Genomic DNA, 10370 nt, shown 5'->3' on the forward strand with positions numbered 1-10370 from the left:
CCCCACTGGGGGGCGTAGCCTCTAAGAGGGAGGTATAACAGGGGGTCAGCTCGCAGTGGGAGGGGGTACCCCCATCAAGACACTCACACACACACACACTCGCAGTCGTGCACAGGAAAAAAGAACACCTATGGCGAATAGTCACAGAAACATCCAGACCTGGAATCACAACTGGACTGCCTCCCCCCACCCGTGGCAAGCGGGTCCAGTGCACAGGCGTCCACCCCTCCCAGGCACCCTTGCCTTGGGGCCCTTACCTCAATGTCTGTCCCCCATTTCACAGACCCTGGAAGGAGAAGGGCCCCAGGAGGGGGAATGGGGTACCCACTGCCTGCAGTCCTGACTGCTGCAGAGGGGCGATTAAAGGTGGGATGCGCCCCATTTACCGCTGGCAACACAGAAGTTGAGAAATGGCAGCAGGAATGACCCAGTGGACAATCGCCCAGCGACTACTACTGACACAGGGTGTGACTGTGGAGCCGCGCAGGATGGCTGCCAGGGTGTGACCCGGCTATCCCTGTGTGCTTGTCTTTGTGTTGCATGTGTGTGTTGCGTGTCTATGTGGCAGTGAGTATCCACAGGCCATGTGACTGTGTGACACTGACTCATCTAGGGCACTGGGAGACCCCAGGTCTGTGTGTGGAGCCCTGGGTAGGCTAAGACCCGTGTGCCCCAGGGTGATCGCAAGTAGCCGCATGGGCTCCTTCCGCAGCTTGTCGGAAGCTGTAGCATAGCTGAGCCTCCGTGTGTCTGTGGGGCTGTGTGTCTATGTGAGTGGTGATCTGTATGTTTTGTTGTTCTGACAGTCACTGTGTATACCTCTGTGTGTATGACAGTGTGTCCCTGGGTGAGCTGTGTGTGTGGCGGTTCCTTCTCAAGCTGTGTGGGGGTAGTTCCGCGGGGTCGTGCACCCCGTGTGACTGCCTATTGCCTTATGGAACTCTCACTAGTTGTTCCAGTAGCTATGTGGATCTATGTGTGTAGTCCTGTGTCCAACAGTGTAGCTGCAACTGTGTGTGGCTGTGTTCCTGGGTGTACAATTTGGGTGGTTGGTCCTATCTGGGGAGTGTGTGTGTAGCCGTGATCAACTGTATCCTGCTGTGTGTCCCCAGGTGGCCGTCCCCACCCGTGCCTGCGTGTGTGTACCCGCGCCCCCCCCCCTGCCGCGGGCACTGCGCGTGCGCGCCGGGCCCACGGTCCCCACAGCGGGACCCATCCGCGCGCCCGCCATCGCCCCTTTAAGAGCGGCGCCCGCGGGCGGCAGGGAGGCGGCGGGCGGGGGCGCGCGCGGAGGGAGGAGGGGGCGCGCGCTTCCCGGAACAGCCCGCGCTGAGGGAAGAGAGGAAGAAAATAAAACCCGTGGCTGGAGCTGAAGCTGGAGCTGCCGCCGCTGCCGCCGCCGCCGCCTTGGCCGTCTGGAGCTCCCCCGCGCGGACGATGCCCGCGGTGCCCGTGCGGGGCTCGGGGCGGTGAGGCCCGGGGCGCGGGGTAGCTATGGCGACCGCTAGCGCGGCCAGCGGAGCCGCCTGACAGGTGTGGGCCCCGGCGGCAGCGGCGGCGGCGGCGGCGGCGGCTCGGAGCAGCATGTACGCCAAGGGGGGCAAGGGCTCGGCCGTGCCCTCCGACAGCCAGGCCCGCGAGAAGTGAGTCGGTGGGCCGGGGCCGGGGGAGCCGGGGGCGGGGCTCGGCCGCCGCGCAGCTTCCGTGGGCCCCAATGCCGGCGGGCACCGCGCGGGGCACGTGGGCGCGGGGGCAGGGCGTGCGGGGCCGAAGCGCGCTGGAGGGGTCGCGAGATTTGCGGGGGCGCGCGAGACCCGAGGGGCGCGAGATTTGAGGGGCGTGCGAGGCCCGAGGGGCTCGAGGGGTCGCGAGACATGTGGGAGTGCGCTAGATCTAAGGGGTGTGAGGAGCTTAAGAGGTCGCGAGATTTGGGGGGCGCGTGAGACTCCGGGGGCGAGAGGGGCGCAAGGAGTCATGAGGTTTGGGGGGCGGTGCGCAAGAGCCGAGAGGTCGTGAGAGTTGAAGGGGCGCCGGAGACCCGAGGTTCGCGAGATTTGAGGGGGCGCGTGAAACTCGAGGGCTGGGGAGACGCGACATTGCAGGGGCGCGCGAGACTCGAGGCGCAGGATTTGAGGGGGCGCGAGAGACCCGAGCGGGACTCGAGGGTCGCGAGACCTCCCCGACGGTCGAGACTTGGGTGCGCGAGTTTGCGGTCGCGCGTGCGCGCCAGGTCGCGCACGGAGCGGCATCGCAGTGTCCGGGGAAGTTTGCGGGGCGGGCGAGACTGGCCAGTTGGGGACCCCTGCACGTAGGAAGAGCTTGCGAGAGGAGAGGGCCTGAGGGCTGCTAGCCCCAGCCCGGCGGGGGCAGCTGGGTGGGGCCCCTGGGGAGGCCACACGGCCCACAGTGGGAGGACTCTGGGATCTGCAAAAACGCCTCAGGCGGAGGCTAAAGGCCCCGTCCTGCTTGTGTTCCAGTCCCCTTGATGGCCAGACGGGTCCTGTGCTCGTCCATTTCTTATAGAGGGTCCCATCTAAGCCTTGGTTTGGAGGTAGGGTTCTGCTGCTAAAGAAAGTTTGGAAAACACCAGATGGTCACATCCCCTATTTCATCCGTGGGGGTGCTGGGGCCCTGGAGAGGAAGCGATCTGCTGAGGTCTCAAGGTCTGGGGCGCGGGAGAGCGCTCAAAAAGCGGGAGTGGGGCGGGAGCGGGGAAGGCACACTGGACAGGTCGGCTGGTTGCTCCGAGCATTGCTCCGAGCATCGGTTTCTGAAACGTGGACAACCGACCTTGTAGGATTCTCACAGGGAGGGGGTGAGAGGCTGCAGGTAGAGCACCCCACACAGGCAGCCACCAGCCGAGCCACTTCCTGTCTCTGGGCCTCGGTATCCTCCTCTGTGAAATGGGGGTGTGGGGGGTTTGCACTGCTCAGGTCCTTAGCTCTCTGGTACTGTGTTTTTCTCCCTGCTCGAAGTCCTACCTCCTCTTGCCCTTCTTCCTTCTCAGGTCCCTGTCCTGGGCCTGCTTCTTGCTCCTCATCTCAACACTAGTTCTGGGACAGCCTGCCCCAGAAATGAACTGAGTACCTGCTGGGTGCGTGGATGGTGGATCCATTAATAAACACTCCCAGCCTACAGGGCAGCCTGGAGGGCACCTACCACCCAGCACTAACTAGCACTTGGATTTGGTCCTTGGTTTGGGGGCTTTTTAAATAAGAGGACAAAGGTGACGGGTAGTCGAAGGCCCCTTTGTCCCCTTTATATCCTTCCCCCTGTGGCCCCAGAGGTTCTGCTAATGTGAAGTGCTGCCAGGTAGGTTTAAATAGTTCCATAAATGACAACCATGGTTGGTGTCTTGTGTTTTTTCTGGGATTGGTTTTGAGAAGGGGCACATGACCACGTGTAGTTTGTTCCTTAGCCCAGCAGGTGAGGGAATCACCTTGTGTTTGCTCTGTCTCTTGCTGGGCTTCCAGGTGTGGCTGTGGGCATCCTTGTTTGGAGGGCAGATGGGCAAGAGTTTCTTGAGAAAGGAACCCCTGAACTGAGTCCTGGAGGCTAAGCAGAGCCAGTGGACACAGGGGAGCTTCCAAGGAAGGGCTTGAGAAGAGGGAAGGAACAGGAGGAGGAGGAAGACAGAGGGGGAATTTGTGAGTGGGGGTCATCACCCAGGCCACTGGCTGGGAGAAGGGCTGTAAGGGGCGTGCGTGGAGGCTGTCAGGCAGGTGGTGAGACACCCAAAGGCCTGGCCTTGAGGGTGGGGGTGGAGGGTGGGGGGAAGAAATGTGTGGGCTGGAGCGTCCCTCTGTTGGGAAGTGACACAAGGCCCTGAGTGGAGTCTCCCAGCCCCCAGCAGCAAGTCCAGGGGCTTTAAGGGGGAGGAGGACACTGTACTAGTGCTCAGAGCCTCTGTTACCTACCATAATTCTTGCTAATTACAGTGGTGGCGCCACGTTGTAGTCTCCAAGACTCTAACATCCCATTCTGTCACCTGAGCAGCCCTGTATGCATTTCTTCCTGTGAGCACTTGGGGTCTGGGCACCCCATATCCTCTAGGTCACTCGTTCCTTCCATCCACCTGCCCTCTTACAGCAGAAACCCTTCCCATGAACCTGCTCTTTGTTCTGCAGGTCATTTGCCAACATGGTTAGGGGTGGGGATGCCAGGATTTGGATCCCGAGCCCAGGCCCTTCCGCGTATGTGAGATCAGGGCCTGGACAGGGACACCTCAAGCTGGAGGCCCTGCATGGGGTGGCGCCCTGAAGGTCTCAAAACAACATGGTCGAATGTCCAGGCTTCAAAATTTTTCACTCAAAACAAAACAAAACAGCTCACAGTCCTTCCCTGAGACTCTATCCTGGTAAAAATTAAAGTAAGAACACGTAAGAGAAATCAAAACTTAAAATCTTCTCTGGCTTCTCTTTGCTTTGGGGATAAAACCCCAAATCCTTAACTTTGAAATACTAAGCTAACTTTTACTGGTGCTTACCAGACTGCCTGTGTTAAACCTATCCTCGCAGGAGGGAGTCCCTGTGTTTTTTTTTCGTTCATTTGTGGTAGCAAGGGGCCCAAGATGCCCTGGGTGCTGTTGTAATTTCAGTAGTGAGGGAAAGAGACCAAGTCCTTGCCCTCCCAAAGCTATATTCTAGAAAGAGCTGCAGGCAGTGGGCAGAGAGACATGTGTCAGAAGGGGATAAATAAGGTGGTTGGGGGGGTGGATGGGGCAGGTGGAGTTTAGGTGTGACAGGGAAGACTGTGACAGGTGACATTTGAACCACATAGGTCTCTAGGTGGAAGTGCCCTGAGTGGGGGGACACCCTGTGCAAAGGCCCTGGGGTGGAGGAGGGCCAGTGTGCGTGTGTTGGGGCACTGGAGGGACTGAAGGAGGCGTGCTATTGGGTGTGTGTGTAGACTCTAGAGGCTGGGGAGAGAGCAGCCGCTGGGGGAGCCCTGTCGAAATCCAGGTAAGAGGTGGTGGTAGCCTGGACCAAGTGTGGTAGAAGAGGCAGGAAGAGAGCTCCAAAGCAGAAGAGTGAGCTTTTTTCTCAAGTTTTCCCCCTAAATTCAGTAAGTGCAGTGATCTCAGGGGGATGGCTGGGTGGATATTCACGCACCTGTGTACCTTTGTGAGTCAAGGCCAGACTACCCAAGTCAGATGGTGGGGGGCAGGGGAGGTGGGGAGAGGAAGAAGCTGGGGGGGGGGCATGTTGAGGATGGGCCACTAGATGTTATGTGAATTCCAAGTTTGGGGGGGCCGGGCTGGCACACCCCATGGGCAGCTGCATGAAGATGTCATCAAAGTGGGAGAGGAGGCCATCCAGAGAGGGAAGCGAGGGCCCAGGGCTGAGCTGGGGCGGGGCTAGTGGAGGGAGGAGGGGAGCAGCCCGGGATGGGGTCCTGCATCCCGGGTCAGATGCCACCCCTGAGGAACAGTTGAGGGCAAAGGGGAGATGTAGGAGGACCTGATAGCTGGCAGTGTTGAGCAACCTTGGTGGATGTGGTGGGAGCCAAGGGTCATTTCTTCAGGAAGCTTCCTGAGCCAGAATGCCCCAAGGGCAAGACTGCAGCCTCCCTGCCCCTATCCTTACATCTGCCTACCTGGATCCCCCCCATCCCTTCTTGCTCCCTTTTCTCTGGGCATCTCAGCCCCAGACTTTCCTGCCTCCTGCAGTGACCCCCCAAATGGGTGAGGGACTGGCTGGACCTCTCTCAGCCTCTCTCCTTGCCCGGAGGGTGCGGGAGGGGGGCGGGCAGGCCTGGGCTTGTTGGCTCTGCTTCAGTCCGTTGTTCCTTCACTAATGGATGCAGGGCTGGCAGATGCAGACCACTTGAAGGCTCAGGAAACCTCTAGAAAGGAAGAGAATCATAGGAGTGAGTTGGACAGGTAAACCTGGAGGCCATGGGGCCAGGAAGGCTGAGAGGGGTGTGATGATGTGGTGGAGTCCACAGCCAATCTCGAGGAAAACCCACACTTGGAGCAGTGTGACCACCACGAGCCATACCTCTCTGTGCCCTGTCCCTCTCGGTGGCTGTCCACAGCTCATCTGGTGTGGGGTGAGCTGGGGGCACCCCTTGTCCTGGGACAGCTGCCCACCCCAGTCCCTCAAATGTCCGCCTCTTGTCCTTCCCTAGCACACACTATCTTCCGGCCCACCATAGAACTCAGCAGGTAGCCTCCGGGGGTCAGGTGTCTGTTGTGTTCACTGCACAAAGAGATGCTGGGTGAATGCTGAATGAATGAAAATGGATGGAGGGAGGAAGAGGATCCAGGGCAAGGGCAGAAGCTGTTGGGGGGGAGGGGGCAGGGGCAGGGAGCAGGGGCCGGGGGACAGAATGGCTAGAACCACCTCAGGGAAATGTGAGGGGAGCTAAGGAAGGGGGGGTGATCTGATGGGGGGCGGGTATGTGAGGATCAAGAAGCCTGGCTGGGAAGGTGGGAGAGAACAGGAACATGAGTCAAAGCAGGGTTATTTTAGGGGGGGCCCTCAGCCAGGGAGGGGTGGCCTGCTGAGTGGGGAGGCGTCCTGGAAGGGCTTCCAGCTCAGGCCAGGCCTGGGGGAGCCCCCCCATCTTGGATCTAGACCCTACCCTCCCAGCACCGCCCCCCCCCCCCGGGGCCTGGACCGACGGACCCTATGTCCCTGGGAGCACCGGGAGGGGGCAGTAACTGTGGATGGTTGGGAAATGGGTGACCCCAGGAGGCAGGAAGTTGTTTCTCTGCTTGCTGGTGGGGAGGACTGATGAGGGGGTGTTGGGGCTAAGGATGCAGAGGCTCGGAAGATGGTGTAGAGGGGCTGGCCTCCCTGTGTGGCCTGTGGAGGACGCTACTGGCTGGAAGGTGGCTTGTGTTCTTGGGGCAGGCAGCAGCCAAACTGTTGTGTCCAAGGGTGCTGGGCACTGTGTTTCTACAAGGCAGGCCCTGCTGCCCCTCACCTGCCCTTGCTTCTCCACACTCCCCCCTGCGGGGCTGGTGTAGCTAGGTCATGGCCACCACGGGTGGATGGGCGCTGGTCCTGAGAAAGAGAATGGGGGTCCGGGGACACCTGGCGGAGGAAGACCTCAGGTTAGAGGGCCCCTTTCTTTCTCTAGAAGACAAGGCTGGAAGGAAATTAGGTGTTGGGCCCTGACCACATGGCCTCGGGTACCTGCTGGAAGACCCCACCCACGGCAGAGTCTGGAGTGACCTCTAGGAGCCCTTTCTCCCGGCCACAAGACCTCCCTGGGACGAAGGCTGTTCTGGGGTCTCAGCATTGGCAGGATGGGGCCAGGACTTGGTCCACGAGGGGATGTGGAACTGAGCAGAATGGATGGCTTGCAAGTCAGGGGTCAGGGACTGCTGGGAGTGCTGCCTAGAGGAAGGGCCTGCCGGCTGGGTTTTGATGGATATGTAGGAGCTGGCAGGTCTGAGCACCTGATGAAGCCATCACATCAGGGTGGGAGAGATGGGGGGGTTGGGGAACCATTGGGGGGCAGTGAGTGAGGCTGAGGATGGTATCACGAAGGGCTCACCGAGGCCACTCCCAGGGACCCTTGGGGAAGGGTTGTGGGGCCGGCCGCAGGCCTCCGGAGAGCCTGAGCCCATCCGCACCCGGCCTGCCTGCAGGTTGGCGCTGTATGTCTACGAGTACCTGCTGCACGTCGGTGCCCAGAAGTCAGCCCAGACCTTTCTGTCTGAGGTAAGCCAGCCTCGCCAGGCAGGGCCCCCCCCAGCTGGGTCCTTCCTTACTGCCTATACCCTGGGGTCCACTCCACCCCCTTTCCATTGGGGCTCCAGTGGTGGGGTTCGGTTGCCCCTCTGCTGGCCCTGGGAACTGAGGGCTGGAGTGGGTCAGGGCCCGTGGGCTGGGGTCGAGGCATCTGTCTGGCCATCTGAGGATCTGTGCCCACTTCTCTGCCCCTTACCCAGTTGTCCTCTGCCCTGCACCCTTGCTCAGGGCTGCTGTTTCCCTGTCTCCCAGGCCCCAGGCTGGGCTGGGGCTGCCTCAGGTTGGAAGAGGTTGGGCAGGGCCAGGCAGCAGGGCCCCTCACTGTCTTGTTTTTCCCCTGCAGATCCGATGGGAGAAGAACATTACGCTGGGGGAACCCCCAGGCTTCCTACATTCCTGGTGGTGGTGCGTGTGGGGCTGGCCAGGGTGGACCATGGAGGGGGGCTGGGTGGGGACGCATGGGGAAACCATCGTCCCCCCCCTGCTGCCCACAGCGTGTTCTGGGACTTGTACTGTGCAGCACCCGACCGCAGAGAGGCGTGTGAGCACTCAAATGAGGCCAAGGCCTTCCAGGACTACGTGAGTCCCTGCCCCAGGGTCCGGGACCAGGGCTCTTGGGCATGGGCCAGTTTTGGGGCCTGTGGCCTTGGGGGCCTGCGTGGCCTGAGATTGGCTTGGGTGGGCAGGTGGGTCTGGTGTTGGGGTTTGATCTGGGATCTTGCCCACTTCTGGGAGTCCCTATGCCCTCTTCTCAGTCTAGGGTCACTCACAGGGTGGGGGAGGCTCCTTCCATTGCACCCAGCTCCTGAGAGTCCCCACAGCCCCCCCACACCTTCCTGAAGCCAGCCCTACCTCTCCTTCCCCTCTTCTGAATCCCTTGGGGAGCCAGGAGCTCTGCCTCCCCATCTGCCCAGCTGGGTGGGGTGTGTGTGTGTGTGTGTGTTGGGGGTTGGGGGCCACCACGGCATACCCCCTCCCACCCCAGCCTTTCTGAGCCCAGGGGACCCTGGGGTTGGCTAACTGGCAGGTGCACCCTTGGGCAATACACTTCCTGACTTTGCTTGGTGATTGGGGCTGTTGACCCCACCTCTTTGGCCTGTTTCCCTCCAGGTTGAGTGGGGGTCAGAGGCCTATCTGGAGAGGAGGGGGGATAACATGAAAGGGCTGGTGGCATCTCATTGTCATGGGGAGCAGATGGCCACCCCTGGGTTTATCCTCTTCTTGGTCCTGGCTGTGGGGCTTGGCCACCTGGCTTCTCCGAGAGGTCTCTGGCTGGACAGGAAGGGCTGGGGGACTCTGGGCCCACTCCGAGGAAAAGCAGCAGCTCAGCTGGCGTCCAGGGGCGTGTAGCTCTAGGCGAGCTCCCCCTTCTCTCGCCCTCCCCCTCGTGCACCCACTCTCCTCCAGCTGGTGTCCTCACAGCCTGAGCAGTCCGCCCTGCTGTGCCCCCTCGGGCCTCCCAGGGCGTGGCCGTCCCCATCTCGCTCTGCAGTTGGTCAAGGTCGTGCACCGCCTCCCCACATAAAGCGCCCCCCCCACCCGCAAGTGCAGGCCTTTGTAGAGCCGGGGTGCAGCCCGCGAGGGGTGGGGGTTCATCGTGTCCCTGAAGACGCTCCGCACCCGTTGTACGATGTGCATGGGAGCCGGGGTCACACTATTGGTCCCCATCGGGTTCCACTGTTCGTGTGCCATCCCCCCCTGTCGCTCTCCTGCCAGAACGGGCTCCAGGGGTGTCTGGAGCTGTGTGCGTGCAAGACTCTGCGTGGGCGCTCACTCCCAGTCGAACCCTAGCCCCTCCCAGCCTGCGCAGCGCCCCCCCCCCCCCCCCCCCCCCCCCCCCCCCCCCCCCCCCCCCCCCCGCCCCGGCTTCGCCTCTGCCCCCACCTCTAGCGGCCTCTCAGGGCCCCTCTGGGGAGGGCAGGAAGGCGGAACGCAGGGTTCTCCACTTCCACGGGAGCGCGCTTCCCGGGAGCGCGCCGGTTACCATGGCAGCGGAGTGCGTCGGGGGAGATGGTGCGGGCACAGCGGGTGTGTGTGGGGGGGCAGCGCCCTAGCCCCGGGGTGACGGGTTCCCTGTGGCTGCGGGCGCACATCCTGCCCAGCCGCTGCTCTAACGTGGGGGGAGCGCCGTGCTCGCCTCCCCTGCGTGGTCGGGGCCCCCTCCGAGTGGGGGGCTCAGTTCACCACTCCCGGCTCCTCGGCCGACCTCGGCGTCTCCAGGAAACGCTAGCGCGCCCAACCCATCGTCATAGCAACGCGGGATGGGCCAGGGCGTCTCCGGGTGGATGATTGACGTGGGGGGTCTAGCTCGGGCCACCCGCCAGGGAGGGTGGACCCGCCCTGTATTAACCCTTCTGGGCCTAGAGTTGGGGAGCCGCAGTGGGTGAGCGGTGCCCTATCTTCTCCCTGCCCCCACACCTCGTCGGCAGCCCAGAGAGCAGCTGCCCCCCGCACCAGGAAATGCTCTGGCACCTGCTGTGGCTTGAAAGGGGGGACTGCTCTCCCACCCTCCCTGTGGGGTAGGTTGGGGGGAGTGGACAGACTGAGGGCTCAGAAGTACCTCCTCCAGCCACTGAGGCAGGCGCCTGTGAGAATACAATAGCTGCTCCAGCTGTCAGGCTCTGTGTCTGGCGGGGGGGGGGGGGGGGGGGGGGGGGGGGGGGGGGG

The 10370-nt window shown here is 62.1% G+C and overlaps 1 protein-coding gene across 8 annotated transcripts in view; it reads left to right on the forward strand.

Annotated features, from left to right (window-relative positions):
• Window positions 1-1202: 1202 nt before the first annotated feature.
• SSBP4 (single stranded DNA binding protein 4) overlaps window positions 1203-10370 on the forward strand; it is a 14850-nt gene continuing 5682 nt past the window's right edge. For 7 of the 8 annotated variants that reach the window (XM_032412466.1, XM_032412468.1, XM_032412470.1 and 4 more), the window contains exons 1-4: window positions 1203-1643; window positions 7601-7673; window positions 8047-8108; window positions 8198-8282. In XM_032412466.1, the coding sequence (XP_032268357.1) occupies window positions 1585-1643; window positions 7601-7673; window positions 8047-8108; window positions 8198-8282 (279 nt within the window). In that variant the 5' untranslated portion in view covers window positions 1203-1584. The remainder of the gene's footprint in view (window positions 1644-7600; window positions 7674-8046; window positions 8109-8197; window positions 8283-10370) is intronic. The other variant, XM_032412469.1, reaches the window with a different exon arrangement.

Source organism: Phoca vitulina, unplaced genomic scaffold, assembly GCF_004348235.1.
Source record: "Phoca vitulina isolate PV1807 unplaced genomic scaffold, GSC_HSeal_1.0 scaffold13, whole genome shotgun sequence".
NCBI classification, from domain to species: Eukaryota; Metazoa; Chordata; class Mammalia; order Carnivora; family Phocidae; genus Phoca; species Phoca vitulina.